This window comes from Acipenser ruthenus, chromosome 13 (assembly GCF_902713425.1).
Source record: "Acipenser ruthenus chromosome 13, fAciRut3.2 maternal haplotype, whole genome shotgun sequence".
Taxonomy (NCBI): Eukaryota; Metazoa; Chordata; class Actinopteri; order Acipenseriformes; family Acipenseridae; genus Acipenser; species Acipenser ruthenus.
Genome location: NC_081201.1, coordinates 36946494 through 36965441, shown reverse-complemented (window position 1 = coordinate 36965441; position 18948 = coordinate 36946494). Strand labels below are relative to the sequence as shown.

At 39.9% G+C, this 18948-nt stretch overlaps 1 protein-coding gene across 3 annotated transcripts; it reads right to left on the bottom strand.

Moving 5' to 3' along the window:
- Positions 1-5973: 5973 nt before the first annotated feature.
- LOC117417683 (solute carrier family 2, facilitated glucose transporter member 5-like) lies at positions 5974-18948 on the bottom strand. 3 transcript variants are annotated; one of them, XM_058985257.1, is made up of 13 exons: positions 18744-18829; positions 17321-17443; positions 15432-15530; positions 14005-14165; positions 13187-13311; positions 12368-12513; positions 11485-11617; positions 10997-11184; positions 10721-10831; positions 9964-10065; positions 9320-9395; positions 7229-7356; positions 5974-6514 (listed from the first exon to the last, which is right to left on the bottom strand). In XM_058985257.1, exons 3-13 carry the CDS (start codon positions 15474-15476, stop codon positions 6260-6262), a joined length of 1470 nt encoding a protein of 489 aa, XP_058841240.1. In that variant the 5' UTR covers positions 15477-15530; positions 17321-17443; positions 18744-18829; the 3' UTR covers positions 5974-6259. The 3 variants fall into 3 exon arrangements, with proteins under 3 accessions (XP_058841240.1, XP_033885763.1, XP_058841241.1); XM_034029872.3 differs by lacking the exon at positions 17321-17443 and having other exon boundaries at positions 18744-18948; XM_058985258.1 differs by lacking the exons at positions 17321-17443; positions 18744-18829 and having other exon boundaries at positions 14005-15096.

The following is an 18948-nucleotide window of genomic DNA, read 5'->3' as shown; positions in this document are numbered from 1 at the left end:
TAGCACAGGCTCTCTACAGACTGGGGCTGGGTTAAACTTGCATTACAGTTCTGTGGCACTGTGGCTAATCAATGGGAGTGTGCAGGTAGAGGAGGGGATGATCATACTGTTTAACTAGGTACCTGCTGATGTTCCCAACAGCATCAGAGCCTTCTTTGGTTTAATAAGCTCATAATACACCCTTTTTTATATCTGTAAAATGACTGCAGTTGCTACATTATATTGAGCATTACTTCAGTTACAACAGTGATCTAACTATATTGCTTTCAGCCGTATATTTTTTTTATGTGATCCATACACTGTCCTGTCCCCTCTACGATCTCCAATAGTAGCATGCTGGTTCGTCTCAATTGAAAGACATGAACTACTGGAATCTCTACTCTTCATGCCATTAATACAATATGAAATGATCTCGAGTTGTGCACAGTCATGAACTGTTGTCCCAATTCAGCGCTCTTTCTGAAATGGACAAATGGGTTCTTTGGTTTGCCCAAGCCCCTCACATAGATTATTAATAGATGAGGCCGTCACCAGTAAGCACCAAGGGAAGGATTTCCCTGCTGTACACTGACACACTGTCCCCTTTCTTGCCATTAGAACCTGGGTTTAGAATTCCCCAGAATATTTAAAATATAAAAACATAATCTCTGTAACAAAGCCCAGATGAATGTGTTTAATAATGTTTCATGTTAGGGGGGCTATGTTCTTCTAGCAGTGTGTATAGACACATCGTTGTATTTTGTTTGTTGTCCCAAAAAAACAGTTTAATAAAAAATGTTCCTTTAAAGCTGAACAAGCAAGAAAGCGCTCTATAGTCCTGGAAATGAGCGGTGATACACTCCCATGGTGTTGACCAGACGCCCCCACTCTCATTACTGTTCCCTGGGCAGGTGATTGGCTCATTGCTAGCTAAAGCTCTGCTCAGACAGTGACCTTGGAATCTTTGGGAAAAAAAAATATCTATAGATATGATTTCCCCAGCAATCTTTCTTCCTGTACCGAGAAAGGCAGGCGGTTGACAACATTTATCTATCCTGCTCTCAGTCGGAGGGCTTTTTAGCAAGGCAGGCACAGATGGAGCAGACGGCCTAAGGGGTACGAAACAACCTAGTTTACTTACCATCCACTGCGTTGAACAATCTGATTATCCTGTACTGAAATACCTAATGCTAGATTACTGCCACCCCCTCCCTCCCCACAGCTAAACAGTAAAGGGCCTATAGCTTGAAAAAACAGCTCTGGCTTTCAGCAGTCCCCACACAGGGGCTCATAACGCCTGTACTCTGGTAATGGAGACCATAATTAACAGTAAATTAAGATCATACAAATGAAGAGAATGCTGAGCATGACAACACCGACGTATTGGGACAGACAGGCAAATGTGATTCATGCTTCTTAATTTACGAGGAGAATATATACAGCCACGGGGAGGGTGGGGGGGGGGGGGGGGCTTTTGTTGCTTTTAAAAGAGTCAGGCTCTATTTTCTTTCTGCTGCTGTTGTATTTAAATACGTCAAGGCTATTAAACTCAACTGTCCGTATAATAGGACATGGACTGCATGGATAAGCTGGAAGAAGCAGCTTGCTGTCATAATAAACTCCATTATGCTGTTTGTTTGTACACAACCTTGGGGATGCTGCAAGTGTCATGAAATTCCATATCTATCATGAAATATTTGAACTACATTGTGGATGTGCGTGTCATACAGAATCATACGAATAAGATGGAGTGAAAAACCTGAAATAGCAATTTAGACAACAGCTAATAACAGATATCAGGTTTAAAGAGCACTGAAAGCAAGAGAGAACAAATGGGTCTTGAGAGTTGATTTGAAGCGAGCGACTGTGGGAGCATCACACACTAAAGCTGGGAGAGAGTTCCAGAGAGTCGGGGCCATGAAGCTAAAAGAGCGCTCTCCGGGTGTGGTGCACTTTTGCTTGGGGATGACAAGCAAGCCAGAGTCCGAGGACCTCAGCTTGCGGTGCAGGGACATAGCGGGTCAGCAGGTTGGAGAGATACTCTGGACCTGTGTGATGAAGGGCCTTGTAGTCAAGCAGGAGAATTTTGAACGTAATCAAGAGCAAGACAGGAGGTGATGTGATCATGTTTTTTACATCTGGTAAGGATCCTAGCAGCGGCAGTAGTTGAGTTGAAAGGATATGAATGCATGACATAGTATCCCTGCATCCGGGAGGGAAAGGTAGGGATGGACCTTTGAGATGTTTCAGAGGTGGAAGACGGAGGATTTGACTAGAGAGGAGATTTGGGCATCAAAGGAGAGGTTACTATCCAGAAGTACACCAAGGCTTCGTACAGAACACCTATTCTATTCTAAATTCTATTCAAAATGTAATGCATTCCATAAATCATTTTAAATTAACCATGTCAGTGACATTAGTGCCTACATACTAGTTTTAAAATGAAAAACAGACAGACAGTACCTCAATATACCCCAACATCCAATACTCTCAGTAACTGCAAAAGAAGGTCCTTTGCAAGTTTTATCTCAATTGGAAAAGGTTTCTCTAGATAGGTATACATCTCAAGATTCAGCAAGTGAGAAAAGACAAACTGACGGCCGGACAGACAGATAGATCCCAGATCATGATACACAAGTGCTTCTCAAGAGTTCTGGAGAACTCTTAAGTGTGACACGCGTCTGTCCTCACAGCCCGCCTCTTCTATATTCCTAGCAGGGAATCACAACATTCTAACTTATTAGCATCAGAGAGCCTTTTCATGACCTGCCCTGTGGTGGCTGGGTGCTTCTGAAAAGAACAACATTTCCCATGGGTCTTTGCATTACACTTTGAGATTTATGGGATTTGAAGTTCAGAATGCAGGTCTACTGAAGCCATTCATGGAAATGTGTATTTGGACTGAAAATCTGTTTTGAAGCTTTTTTCAAAATTTCGTGAGTCATGCTTGTGTAATTTATAGTCATCAATGGCTGAAATTATATATATATATATATATATATATATATATATATATATATATATACAGACGTGCTCAAATTTGTTGGTACCCCTCCACAAAAAACGAAGAATGCACAATTTTCTCTGATATAACTTGAAACTGACAAAAGTAATTGGCATCCACCATTGTTTATTCCATATTTAATAGAAATCAGACTTTGCTTTTGATTTTTTACTCAACATAATATTGTAAATAATAAAACAAATGAAAATGGCATGGACAAAAATGATGGGACCGCTAACCTAATATTTTGTTGCACAACCTTTAGAGGCAATCACTGCAATCAAACGTTTTCTGTAGCTCTCAATGAGACTTCTGCACCTGTTAACAGATAGTTTGGTCCACTCTTCCTGAGCAAACTGCTCCAGCTGTCTCAGGTTTGATGGGTGCCTTCTCCAGACTGCACGTTTCAGCTCTTTCCATAGATGTTCGATAGGATTCAGATCAGGACTAATAGAAGGCCACTTCAGAATAGTCCAATGTTTTGTTCTTATCCATTCTTGGGTGCTTTTAGCTGTGTGTTTTGGGTCATTATCCTGTTGGAGGACCCATGACCTGCGACTGAGACAGAGCTTTCTGACACTGGGCAGTATGATTTGCTCCAGAATGCCTTGATAGTCTTGAGATTTCATTGTGCCCTGCACAGATTCAAGGTACCCTGTGCTAGGCGCAGCAAAGCAGCCCCAAAACATAACCGAGCCTCCTCCATGTTTCACTGTAGGTATGGTGTTCTTTTCTTTGAAAGCTTCATTTTTTCGTCTGTGAACATAGAGCTGATGTGACTTGCCACAAAGCTCCAGTTTTGACTCATCTGCCCAAATGACATTCTCCCAGAAGGATTGTGGCTTGTCAATATGTATTTTAGCAAATTCCATTTCTTTCAAAAGTCGAGTCCTCCTGGGTCTTCTTCCATGGAGCCCACGGATGGTGCGATCAGAAACTGACGTACCTTCACCTTGGAGTTCAGCTTGTATCTCTTTGGCAGTTATCCTTGGTTCTTTTTCTACCATTCGCACTATCCTTCTGTTCAATCTGGGGTCGATTTTCCTCTTGCGGCCGCGCCCAGGGAGGTTGGCTACAGTTCCATGGACCTTAAACTTCTTAATAATATTTGCAACTGTTGTCACAGGAACATCAAGCTGCTTGGAGATGGTCTTGTAGCCTTTATCTTTACCATGCTTGTCTATTATTTTCTTTCTGATCTCCTCAGACAACGCTCTCCTTTGCTTTCTCTGGTCCATGTTCAGTGTGGTGCACACAATGATACCAAACAGCACAGTGACTACATTTCTCCATTTAAATAGGCTGAATGACTGATTACAAGATTGGAGACATGTGTGATACTAATTAAAGAAACTAATTAGTTTGAAATATCACTATAATCCAATTATTTATTATCTTTTCTAAGGGGTACCAACAAATGTGTCCAGGCCATTTTAGAATATCTTTGTAGAATAAGCAATAATTCATCTCTTTTCACAGCTTCTTTGCTTTATTCTATGACATACCAAAGGCATGCAAGTATACATGATAAAATAGCTTTTAATTTCATCACTTTTCAGGAGGAATGAAGCATTATTTCAATGAGCTGTAAGGGTACCAACAAATTTGAGCACGTCTGTATATACACACACATACATATATATATTAATTATTGTTATTAATTGACTAATTTTGCCAAAAGATGGCAAATATATGGTGTTCAAAAATTAATAGACCAACGGTACAGTTGTATCTTGTATCTCTATATTTTGTAAATATATTTAGTAATTTATTTATAATCCACACATTTTACTGATTATATCGACTTAATAAAGTTCAATTAGTTCTGTTGAAAGGAAAAAAGGTTTTTAAAATATGATTTGCCAGAAGGTAGGCTTACACTGTACCATCCCTGTTATACGGACGCTATTCTATTAAACAAACTGTAATGTTTTTAACATGAACTACGTGAACAAATAAAATGTAAAACTTACCCGTTGAATGTCTTTTGGGTGAAAATGTGTTGATGGGGTTTGCTTAATAGGTGTAAACATTGTTAACTGACTTCGACGCAAAGCGAGTGCAGATGCTGTATCAATGGAGAGGGGCACGTCTCCTGAGAAATACGCTGCCTAGTTTCTGCAAACAATTAAGTCATCTTTTGAAATAGTTTAGTTCTTAAATTAATAACTTTGAGAGGCAGTTAAAAAGGAATGAGACGACATTTGATTTTAAAGGAAAGTAAATTAGTTTAATTGACTTACAAGCTGTACAATAAAATATCCACGCCTGTTTTAAAACAGTGACCCGCACCAGCAGGGTTGCCAGATTTCTCATTCTTCAAACAAGCGCAACCCATGTTCGAGTATGGACGTTTATGCAAATACCAACCGCGACTCTCAAAACAAGCCCAATCCCGCTAAACGGACGTGGCAACTCTGCGCACCAGGTAGATTGGGAGTTTCTTTCTAGACGCCATCTTGGAGAGTGTTTGACTGGGCACTCCATGTTGGTAAGGGCGGGGTACAGCGGCGACTTTCTGTAATGCAAACCTTTAGCAATGGACAATCCATTTCTTTTGGGACATAGAGAGTGTGAAATGAAATTAATGGTCAAATTAAATTAATATTTCGCTTGTAATTTTCAAAGTAACATATTTAAATTGTAAATGAAATACCAATGTAGGATTTGTAGACATGTTTAAGTTATTATATTGGTAATTGTATATGTGGGAGGAGATGTTAATCAGGTATCAGGTATAACATGGGGAGAATATGTTTAGTAGAACTGTGTTAAAAACAAAACTGAAACTGTCTGCTGGATGCTGTTTTTGTAAATAGTTTATTTCTTTTTTTTGTGTTTGTTTTCTCTTCAGCATTTAATTTTTTAAAGTTTTGATTCCAATTATCCTTTTGCCTCTTGAAAGCATCACCGCCACTCGGCACCAGCACACCTCCTGTAGTCTGTGTGTGTTTTATTATGAGGACATTTTTAAATAACAACAACAGAGACAGCTGTAATGTCTTTTACTCACTCATCACAGAATTATGATATTGAAATTTGCTTTCTTCAGCTGCAAAATGCATTTCATTCTGATGGCATGGTTCAGGTTGTAGGTCAGTTCAGGCTAGTGGGGTTCAGTTAAGCCTACTGTAAGAAATATATATATATATATATATATATATATATTGCATCTACAAAAAATAACATAATATCCATGTTTGTCACCCAAACACAATTGGTGCTGGTGGGTTCAGCTGTAGTTGTAAGCTCTCTCTCTCTCGCTCTCTCTCTCTCTCAGGGGTAGGATCTAGAACTGTCCAATTCCACCGAGCTGTTCTCCAGCGTTCCGTAGCCATTGAACTTCTTCAGTTTGAGCTCATCAGGGTTGCCTGAGGGGCTTTTTGAAAGGATGGGCTCTTTAGTGGCAAACATCTGGCTGATCTCCATAAAGGTTTTGTTTTTTGTCTCAGGGATGACAAAATGAACATATACTGCCACAAGCACGCAGATCCCACAAAACACCAGGTAGCAGAAGGACCCGGCTGACATCTGCATCACAGGGAAAAAAAACAAACAAAAAAACTATAACACTTGAGTTTCCATTACCCTCCTTCGTCTCAGAACATGCTCAAACATCCTGTCACTCTGTGTAATCCTCTTACTGAAACTGCCCGGGAGACTGACTCACTGTATGGGTCCTGGAGGGCAATTCTAAGCCAGGTTTAATAGGTGGAATTACATGATTATCAGCTTTAAGAAAATATCAAACGGTTTAATTTCATAATTCAGGATTTTTGTCACAGAAATTCTGTCCTTGTCCTTTACGAATGGTGATTCAGCTGAGCTGCTATTCCCATTATTACCACTAGATGGTACTGCACTGTCTGGGAAACATTGCAGTTTCTCCCCATCACCAGAATTGCAGATTTGGCTGATTCTGCTGCATGCTTGGTGTCTCACACATCAGGTACCAGCAAGACACTAACATTTCAAATAAAAAGTGCACTAAAAGCCTGTTGAATCTTGTGTTGTACTAAAAGATAGACCACAAGTCTCCTCAGGTTTTTCCTACACTTTTTATTTTAAATGTTCACCTGCACATAGGTGGGAAACAAAAAAAAAAAAAAAGTGGCATCGAAAAAACAAACACCCATCCCCCCCCTGCCCCCCCGCCCCCCCCCCCAAAAAAAAATAACATTGCATTGCTCAATGTGGAAGAGTGTGATTGATTCCAGTGCTGTACTTTCAGGGTGTCCCACTCACCTGTAGGAAGGGAAAGACGAAGCCCACAGTGAAATTAGACATCCAGTTCAGGGCTCCCCCCACAGTGTAGGCCGCGGGCCTGTGAGACTGCTTGAAGAGCTCAGCTGTCATGAGAAATGGGACGCCAGCTGTGGGAGGGATGCCATTGTCAATTCAGGAATTAAAAACAATCTCAGTGGTTTACTGCCTGTAAATAAAAACTATTTCCCTTCTCAAATCACACAACATACAGCACGCTCCATTCCAAACCAAAGCGTTTCTTTACGATCAGCACAGTGGTTACAGACTGCACCATTTTTAATTAGGGTTACAACGACGAAAAACTAAAAATACAAAACACGGATTGGAACTGTTTTCATATAGTGCCGTTCAGCTACACCACGTTGCCTACTGATCAGAAGGTCTTTAAACACACAACACACTCCATTTACTGTTCTAGAAATTGGATAAGGCAGAAATCAGTTTATCAGGGAGTTGGCTGAGACCACTGCACATATTTAATACAGGTACCCAGGTCACAGAGACTAGGTAGTGTAGTGGTTAGGGGAGTGTTCTAACTGCATCACATACTCTATGTTTGAATTATGCAGCTCCGTAAATTCAGTTGTAAACATATACATACTATCGTACAATTAAAAAAAAAACAAAAAAAAAACCTGAAAAAGCAGTTTATTATTAAATAATGGTGTCTGTCATGTCCTCAGCTAAATGTTTATGCTTTGCACATTTTTTTTATTGTTGTAAAACGGCATGTAAAACTAAATTATATTAAAATACAGTCAGCAGTCATAGTGAATAATAATAATAATAATAAAAAACTATAATCTACTTGTTTCCTCTCATTGTTGATGCTGGAAACCAAGAATGGTTCCAATGCTTAACTTCTAATCCCTTTTGGTTACAACTGAAAAATAAGCAGGCGCTGGGTGTTTTTTCAACCCTAATGAGTTTAGGAACAAGTGAAGCTGCCACTTCATTATTTGTGCATGATAATTGAGAAAAGGAGGCTTAATGTAGTCAAATTTATAAGGAGCCTAGTCCGATATCCATTGTTCATGCAGGATTTCGTCTTAAAAAGTCATATTCATCATTGTTTATGAACAATGAGCCATAAAAATCCTAATTAAAGATGTAATTACAGCGATAGAAATTCTTGACTGAGAATGAATTATGGATTTGTTGGAGGGTCTGATAATACATCAATTGTGTAAACCGCTCAGGATCCCATTTATCATTTTTACAGAGCTAATGCACTTTTATTTTTCTTTAATTTCCAACTTTCTGTCCCCACAGGAGATGTTTTCAAACACAGTTACTTGCATCGGGACAGAATAGGGAATATGCACGAGGCATTCAGTGCGTTTGGTGGCTATTTCACAGTAACCAGGGCTGATATGGATTTTTCTAAGCATTTCTCGTGCCTGCTCAGGGTGCACAGTGGATTCTACACACCAGCATGTTTGCTCTTCTTTAGTTTTCCCTCTTGAATTTAAGGGGTTGGTGTAATGAAGATAGCCTCAAGGTATCCTATATTGTCACCCATTTGAGTTTAAGCATAAGTATACCAGAGAAAACACTGTGCTCTAATATTCCTCTTTACTGCAGCATCACATACACAGAGGGCTTCAATGTGTGTCTCCTCACATCCACGTATTGCAGCAAACATCACAATTCATTAAAGAGTAAGTGGCTTCAAATGACATGTTCTTTGTTATTGGCTCCTCATCTTACAGTGTTTGCCATTATTGGTTGTAGTTCTTATTGCAATTTGCTATTGTTTGGTAGGTCTGCGTTAAGGTGCTGTGAGTTCAGAGCTGCTATCTCTTCTAGTTGCCTACCATAGATATATGTAATGTAGGCTGGGTCAGGGATGTTATATTCTCAAGCCCCAACACCATCGCTGGCTGATGAAGCATGTATTTACGGCATGGTACTAGACAAAAACAACCCACTATTCCAGTACCTCAACTAAGAACCACTCTGAATCAATACGATCAGAAAAAGGTACATTTATTATTTTATTTGAAGTGGCTAACTTTTTAATTCACAGTTTATTGCTAGTCCCTATGGTTTAATATATGTTTCACTTACCTGGTCCTATGCAGAAGCCAGCAATAATTGCCACCACACAAGCAATACTAATGTAGCGCATGAAGGCAAAGTGGGTCTAAGAATCAAGAATAAAGAATTAGATTTAATGGTGCAGACCTTGGCTTAGCATGAGAACATGTGACAAAATAAGAAATGCTTCTACAGATTGTTATTCAAATGTGAAGCCATGTGCTCTAGAGGAGAGTGCAATTTGATTCGCTTCATCCACGTTGAGGCAATCTCACTGGCTCTTGAGCGTGCACTAACTCCCTAAGGGTTGATGGGATTTGAAGTTCCCAGGATTGAAATGCATGTGATACAGGGATGTGCAAGTAGGGTTCAGAAATGTGCCGTTTTGTTTGACAAAGAAACGTCTACAATGCAGTTTTGAGAGTGGAACCTCAATCTCAGCTGTGCAATAAAACATTTTAAAAAGAACACGCAGATGACACATACTATACTGGAAAAGGTGGATTTATTTTAAAACACCACAATATTGGAGAGATGTAATTATCCCCATGTTTGCAGTATTACTAACTCTTTACTTCAGTGAGTAACCCTAATATACACCAGCAGTATAGAAATGTTTAAACACTATAGTCACATTAAAAGGAGCAGGTTAACGCTAGGAAAGAGAGACTCACCTGTAAGACTAAGGAGAGTGTAATTCCAGCACAACCAATTCCCATAACACTGAACCCACCGATCATCAATGGGCGTCTGCCCAGCTTTTCAATGGTAAAACACTGTGGGGGGGGGGGGGGGGGGGTATTGTGAGCACTTGAGATACAGCAGGGTTATTAGCATATAAAGACATACAGTTCAATTGAGAAAGCATGTTACTGAAGGGCACACCAAGGAAGATTCTTTGTGTCGTCTATACAACATATTGATGGTTTACTAAAGCTGCGGTGTCCTACAGACCTGTTCAATTTCACCAATAAAGAACTCCTTTCATTGTTCTGTAGTTTCACCTTCTCTGCACTCTCATCAGAAAGACGACTTGACTCAAAGATTTCTCATTTCCTCCCTGGCCCTATGTCACTCTGTGAGCCAAATAGGCATGCTCCTGCTATTACTTAAAGCAATAATGGGCAACACATACTGCAACACAGTCAAGCAGTGTTGGAGCTCAGGAAGAATTTTAAACTAATTTAAACAGAACTTGTGATCTGAAGTTACAAGTAATCAGAAGAAGGGCCCATAGCAAATATAAAATACTGCGTCAACGGCAATCGCCTTGCTTCCTTGGGGTGTGGTTTGCCTGCTTGCTGAGGGCAAGTCGAGACGGACACAACTGGAAGTTCTCTTGACCAAGTGCAGGGCTAAGGTACGATAAGCAAACTTGTTTCACACGTGACCCAAGCTGGATTCGAACCCAGGTACAGAGCTCAGACTCACCCCTATCAATCCTGAAATGACCTCAATCGCTCCAGTTCCCACCGTCGTGTACTGGATTTGGGGTTTGGGGATCCCGGCATTCGCAAATATGGCATTCGTATAGAACCAGATCTGAACAGACAGGAAAAACAAGGTCATGTATGACAGCTTCAGAAAAGTTCTCCAAGCAATTCTGAGAAGCACCTGAAAATCAAGAGAGTTCTAATTGAATGGAGGTAATCCCCAGATGTAAGTGTTGAGTCTTGTAGAAACGGTTGCTGTGCCATGCTGACTTACCGCGTCTATGCCAGACAGCTGCATGCCCATGTTGATGACGATGACGGAGATGAACTGCCAGCGCACAGACTTGTCCATCATGAGGCCCCACACTGACACTGTCTCCACCGTGGAGAGAGAGTGCTGCTCCTCCTGCATCTCCTCAATCTCCGCCTGGATGTTACACTTGGAGCGGTACCACTTTAGGGCTGCAGGGGGAGACAGAGAGACACACTGCAGTCAGTCACAAGGCACATGTGAACGATACATTTCTCTATGAAGGTTGTGTTTCCACTGGCCACATTCCAATGCAGTGTTCAAAACCATTCTTGCGTGTTTCAATATGGACATGATTACAGCAACAAATGTTTGCGCGTGTAAGCTATGCATATACTGTATATAACCTGAATTGAGTAATTATTCATGTTTTACTCCACACTGGAGTGTTAGGTATAGAGGCTGACAGGTACAGGATTGGGTAGTGCAGCACTGGGTGTGGCGGTTCTTACCAGTGATGGTGGCATGGATGTTTCGTTTCTCGATGAGCAGGTATCGTGGGCTCTCTGGAAACCAGGGCAGCAGCATGAGCTGTATGAAGGTTGGCACCACCACCAGAGAGAGGAACAGGGGCCAGTACGCCTCCTGATCAAAGACAAACAAGCCACATTGAAACTGTGTACAGTAACCTGTAATAAATACTACAGATCATATTGAGTTTGAAAACATCATTGACACTTCCTACCACATACCGAATGGATCTGCCTGTCATTTTGTTCTCAGTTTTGATGTCACATCATTGAATTCCAGTGAAGCATTGTACTGATCTTAAAATGGCGCTCCTGTCTCGCAAGGCTAGCCACGGTTTTGGTCCTGCCTACCTGCTTGGTTTACTTATTCCTTCCAAACCAAGAAATTCAAAAGCAATGGAGCAAGGGTATTTAGTTCACAAGCTCCTTCACTTGTGAATTCACTTCCAGGTTATATTCGGAATGCTGGAGTCAATCAAATTTTAAATAAAAACTTAAAACAGATTTGGTTATTATTTGACCTTTTGCTAGCGAGCAGTTTAGAGCTCTTTTTTTTATTTTTGTACAGTGCCCTGGGATGCTTGTACACAAAGGATGCTATAGTAACCCCTTAAGGCACACGAGGAATTGAATGGTTGTTCAAATCGTTTCTTCTTACAATACATTTGAGACTGACTCAAGTGTCACAAGGAGGAAACTGACCATTTGGATGACCAGATCCAACCTATCAGTACATTTTAAAATTCCGTTTTCGTGCACCTCATTACAAAAATAAGAAAGTTAGCATTTGTTTTATTCGTGGGACACATATGTCCCTTGTACCTTTTAAGGGCTAATGAAGTTGACAGAGTATGGTACAATATACCTTTCCGAGCAGCTCTTCCAGCCCTAGGACTTGTGCTAAAAACACTCCCAGACAGATGAAGATACTCGGCACTAGAGCCAGGAAGCCCCTCAGGTTCTTCGGAGCGATTTCTCCCAGGTACATTGGCACCACACTCAGGCAGATCCCTGAGGGAAACACAGAACCGTATCTGTGAGAACAGCAGAGAGCCCAGTACAACACCTTGCACATTTTAAGCTAGTTAAGCTCTAAATGGTATTATTTTTGGCTTTCAAACCCTGAAGTTTTTTTAACCTGTATTCTTGGTGCTTATGTGTTTGTAAAACTAGAAAGCATTTACATCCATTTCCAAATGTTATCACAGGGAGGTAACATTACATTAATAGTGGGGTTAGCTATTGCAACACATATATTAACACCAGCTTACAGGAATCCCATTGGAAAGAGAAAAAGATCATAAAAAAACAACGATCAGAAAGATGCAAAGGCACTGCAGACATATACGGAGTAAGGGAGCTAAGTCCGCACCAAACAGAAGTGGATTATTGAGAAACTGGTGCATACTCATGAGTGATATTCGATACAGTAGTACTGTAGTTATTCTATAATGAGGATCCACAGTGACTGTAGTTTTTCAGGGATGGAAATAAGACTCCCATTCATTGCAGTTTGATCCATTCCTGGTTTTACTGTGAGTTTAAGAAGACACACCTGAGCTTGTGACTTCTACACTGTGGCGAATCAAGCTTGTAGTAAAACCTGAAATGGGTGAAAGTGCTATGCAATAGGAGTCTTACTTCCATCCCTGTTGTTTCATTAATGAGTTAGGCAGATTCCTACCTGAATGGATCCCCGTAACAAACCTCCCAATAATGACCATCTCCGGGGAGTGGCAGATCCTGCTGAAGCCCATCAGAGCCCCCGCAATGAAGACCAGCACTGTGCAGTACACCAACGTCCCTTTTCTGCACAAATTCATACAATCTTTCTTTAATCATCAACTTCTGTTTGACTGTATACTGCATTAGTCTGATTTTGACTGTCTTAATTTAAACATGACTCAAGCCTTAGCAAATACCCATCCTCTATAGTTGCTGCCGCTTTCGGTGTATTTTTGCAAATGACCGATCTTTTCATCCCCAACCAATCAATGAATCAATCAAAACCTTTATTTATCCAGATGAGTCAACTGAGAACACATTTTTCATTTACAATGACGACCTGGCACATCCTTTCCCCTTTATTCAGCGAGAGAATTGCTTGTGATGTAACTGCACACCCGCTACTCGACCTGCCTTTCCGAATAAGAAACTGCTGCAGCCATAGCACCTTGGGGCCTGGTTTTGTTGGCTCTCAGAAGTGCTGGGTCTTGTCAGCACTTGGAATGGACCACCAAGAAACAAAACAAGGTTCCACAGGCGTCAGAGGGTCAGTAGCCAGCACTTCTACCTCTGAGTCAATGGTGTTAGGAAGCACAGTTCAAGTCAATACAACACATTCAGCTTCTAACAGCCCAAGTCACCCATGTAAATAAGAACCTGTGCCGACAAATAAAGGATTTGGAAATCTGGGAAATGTTGTAATCCACATCACACACTGGGGTGTTAGTCAGAAGGCTGTTTTGTTAGTCATCGTATTCATAGTGGTTTGGGGCTTACCTCCCGAACTTCGTCACAAGCATGCCCACCAACAGTGACCCGAGCAGCCCCCCGATGGCGAACACTGACACTGTAAACGAGTACAGGAGGGTGAGGGTCTCCTTGCTCAGCCCCGTGTGGTTGCGACTCAGCCACGTTCTGTTGTAGAACTCTTTAATATGCTGAAGACAAAAGTGACAATATGCAATATCCAGCACGAGAGACTTTTCTTTAAAGGGACTCAATCTGCAATATCCAGCACGAGAGACTTTTCTTTAAAGGGACTCAATCTGCCTACCGTTTTCTGCTAATTTGATACCACAATCTGCTGCGATTTTAATTAACTTGAGTCAGCTGCTTGTTAACTGTCCAGCAAGTGGCACACAGTAGGTGTTTGAATTCCTTTAATTCACCAAAAGAAAACAAATATACACACATTCCCTCCATCAGACCAAATCCTTTTTCATAAAGAACAATGCTATTCTTCTGTCCACTTTTTAAAGTTATATTTGCATGTGCTGTTAAATTGAAGAAAGTGACTCATGATTTTGGTAGTTTTGCCAGAAGCTATCAATTTAATTTGATACATTTTGAAAGATCTATTTGAAAGAAATACTACATTGTTTACTTTAATTTCTTTTAAATGCAATTCTGTGAAAAACTGTGATTAGAGGGGGCTGGTGTCAGGCATGTGATGCCAGGATTTCTATATCTGGTACCAGCAAGTCACAGAGCTCTCTAATTTGTACATCCTCCCTTTCTCCTATTAAATTAGGACAAAGCTGTGGGGCTCCCGAGTGGCGCATCCGGTAAAGGCGCTCCGCGTGGAGTGCAGGATGCGCCCTATAATCTGGACATTGCCGGTTCGAGTCCAGGCTATTCCACTGCCGACAATCTACAGCAACCCCTGTAGACTGGTCGGGTGCCTGCGGGTGTGCCTGTAAGCTGCCCAGAGCTGGGTTGTCCTCCGATGCTGTAGCTCTGGGCTGGCTGCGTGGTGGGCTAGCAGAGTGAAAAGAAGTGGTCAGCTGACGGCACACGCTTTGGAGAACAGCGTGTGTTCGTCTTCGCCGCTCTCGAGCCAGCGCAGGGGGTGATAGCGGTGGGCTGAGCCTAAATACAATTGGGCATTTCAAATAGGAGAAAAACAGGGTAAAAATTAATTGGCGAATACTACAGTTTACAAAAAGAAAAAATAAATAAATTAAGACGAAGTTACACAAAAGCAATGTTGGCTCATTTTATCAGAAGACTTCGTTTGGCATCCCTGCTTTTCCTTGTTTTTATTTTTGGTAACCAGTTATCAAAAGAGAAGATCCAATATAACAAGAAAATACATTCATTCTTGATGGTGAAAATTAGTTAGCATTTTATTAAAGCGTTTGGCAGAACACAACTGATAAAAAGAACACTCCTTATGGACACCTGATCAAGGACTGTGTCCTTACCTCTGCGGGGGAGTTGACCACTGCTAGGTTGTAGCCATACAGCATGGAGGAGCCGAATGAGGCGAGCAGTGCCACTGCGATGAGGGACGAGGTGAGGTGCTGTAAACAAAGAGAACACATGGCTTACTCCTGGACTCAATGTCAATTGAATACTGAACATTAATCACCAGTCCATTTATTATTATTTTTTATTTTTATGTGTAATTTAACTATTACACTCCCCGAGATGCAAAGTTACTAGAAGTTGGGTGAAGTTGAGTTGATTGATTTGGAGGGATGTTCAGTTAGGAGGAAGATTGCAAACTTTGCACAAAAAACGTATTTGTGATCGACTTGCCCTGTTTGACTGATCTAGCCTACACTATACACCGTATGTGTAAAGCAGAAATTGAGAACTGAAGAGCAGCTCCTGGACTCCTTTAAACAGACGTTTTTTATAAACACAATATGAGTAATTTCAATAAGAACCAACCAGAAAGGTAAGGGCACATGATATGAAAATGGCTCTTCCAAGGTGTTACAGTACAGTGCAGTATATAGACTATTCTGGTAGTTATGTATTTGATTACTTTAAGAGCAATTGGTATATAAAAAAAGTAAACTAATACAAATCTTTTTTTTTTTCTCCCAATATTCTTAAGATGTTAAATAAACAGATGCACAAACAAAAAACAGTAACAGTTGTTTTAAAATTGAACTGCAATATGATGTACAGAAATGTATATTATAAATACATTCTACACTTGCATACAGTTACGTGAATAATGTTATTTTAGTGTAATACAAAGCTGTGTGTAATGTACTGTCGTAATGATACAACTTCACAAGTTTACAATCACAGCCTTCAATACTACCTCCATTATTTACCAATAAACTGGGAAATGAATCATCTGCACCATTTTCTACTGGCTTTATTTGTTTAGAAATTCCTGTGAATTCCAGAAACTTATTTTTTTTCTTACCTCGCCATTCATTTCCATTGGTCTCATTTATAAGCAAACACGTTCCTCAGAAAATCCAAATCAGCCCTTGCCATACAAGCCAGTGAAACAAACACAGAGCTGTGCTAAAGAAACACACTCCCAGCAAACAATGGAACTGGGAAAGAATCGGAGCAAATAAGTTTCCGAGAGAGATGCTCTCTTTTCCCGAGTGTCTTGATTGACAGAATGACAAGTGAACACGATACACTAAATAGACATTTGACACAAATGAGAACAATACCAAGATGAAACAAAATAATTGGAAAAGACTAATAAATATTAAAACAGGAGAATGAGAATAGCATATGCATAGCTTATTTAGATCAGTAATAAACACAATGCATTTTTAATGATGACATGTAACTTATTACAGACGTCTGTTGCTCTGTTATGAAACCAAGATGTTTTTAATAGCAGGAACACTTTTAGAGAATACCAAATGCAGTACCTACTAGGTATTCAAATGTTTACAGATATGTATATTTAATGGATGTGACAGCAAACAATGTAGCCAAATGCTGCTAAAAATGCTGCAGCTAAAAAGCTGCAAAATAATTGTACTGCTGCAGGGAATGGTTTCTGTCCACAGGATGATATGACTGCAGTAACACTGTGCTACAATGGTGTATGAGAGTTACAATGGGAAAGGGAAAGGACTAGGGGTCCAATGATATACTAACATGACGATACAATATGTACCACGATATGCAGGTCATGATAGGACATGCAGCACAATACATGTGAAGGTCCAGATTGGCTTCTATCAATCACTTTGTGTTAAAAAAAATGTAATGAGATAGGGAGGGCATGTATTCATACCAACTATAAAACATTCTTCATTCAAGAACCATTTGGGGAACAACAATGAGTTCTGCTGTGCTTGTGCTCTTGTATCACGATACATACCTCTATTCCGATAGGTATACCACCACCTAGTCAAAGAACAGGTGCCACAGTTTGGTGACTATCGTGCCAAGTTTTAAGCTGATGCTGGATGTTTCCTTGTTTCTAGAGCAGATTTGGCGTTTTCTATAACAAATGTTAAATTTATAAACTTTACTGAAACATTTTAACTTTGGCCAATCAGGAGGGTCTCTTTAAGCATGTGGCTATGCATGGAGACACCCACTGCAGCTGATCAATCAACAATTGTTTTGATATGGGCAGACAGACCACGACTGTGCCAAACTTGAGCAGCTGTATTTGATTTGCAGACTTGTACAGGATGAATGATCAAGTTTGCTTAAAAAACTTTAAAAAGAGTTGAATAAACTTATTTCCTGATCTATCCTGGTTTTTGTTATTGCTGAGTACTGAAAGCTAAACAGCTATCTTTTCTTTTTGCATAAGAAACTTTCACATCAACTACAACCATTATAAAAACACTCTGCTGTTCAAAAAACAGTTCAAAAGTTTCACTGGGGTTATGTGCAAAGACCGACGCTGACACAGTAAAATGGGGTAGATGTTTCTATTTTATTCTGTATTACTACCCAAAATAACCAGAATATATGGCACATGTTATTAGTGCTTTTGGATTTAGGATTGCCATGGTTTGAACCCAAAGAAGGTCTAACACTAGGCTCAGTCAATATAGTAATTGATAACAAGTGTAGCTGAAGCACATTTTTAGTCTGTTTGAAACAGAAAGCAAAGAACAAAGTTCTGTTCTGTACAAGTTTACTATGGACTATCAGATGAACATGTTCTCAGATACAACTCCTGCATTATGTGTGTAAGGCTACATAGTACAATAACGTCTGTCTTGTGATACTAATCATATCATGTGACAAGAAGTCATTCTGAACCGTGCCTTCAGAACATCTTCTTCAGTTATATATATATATATATATATATATATATATATATATATATATATATATATATATATATATATATACAGATCATATAATATGACTACAATAAAGCTTCCCTATATAATAAACATTATCATGTAATGCCCCCCTGAACGTGCATTTTATTTTCTAAATAAATATAAAAATGCCTGATCTGAAACGCTCAGGCAAACTGCAATTCTCTCAAATGGAATAGCAAAATCTACAAGCACATTGGTTTTATATTAACAAAGCATCATATTTTCTGCTCACACAAGAAAATCTCGCTCTGTCAATACAATCAAATAGATCATACCAGTTGGCAGGGGCTTAACAAACAGTAGTAATGTTTGACCATTGGTTGATAATCCGTTAAATTCAGATAAACAATACAAAGATATTTACAATTGTTTAGCTCACAGGTAATTAATTTACAGGAACTTTTTAAAAAGTCTTTATTATGATATTTTAAATAAAACACTTGATTTACTTACCCCTCTCATTTTCCCATGGGAAAATATTATTAATTCTTCTGCCATTTACAAAACAAGTCGTTTAAAGTCCGGAAAGAGAAAATAACTGAACTAAAAAAAAAGACGAAAAATCCAATTGCATAAATCTTAATTATACTGGATTTCCACTGCATAGAATCTTGACAAACCTGGGCAGGATCCAATAGGAACGAGGGACATTGAAGTA

What these genes read in the sequence shown, in the direction of transcription:
- LOC117417683 (XM_034029872.3), bottom strand. Translation starts at nt 18,788, where the DNA reads ATGGCAGAAGAATTAATAATATTTTCCCATGGGAAAATGAGAGGG. An exon ending in CTTGTGACGAAGTTCGGGAG is followed by an intron (nt 13,312 to 14,004) that starts GTAAGCCCCAAA and finishes GAATTTGTGCAG; the next exon opens with AAAAGGGACGTTGGTGTACT. An exon ending in TCGTCTTTCCCTTCCTACAG is followed by an intron (nt 6,515 to 7,228) that starts GTGAGTGGGACA and finishes CCTGTGATGCAG; the next exon opens with ATGTCAGCCGGGTCCTTCTG.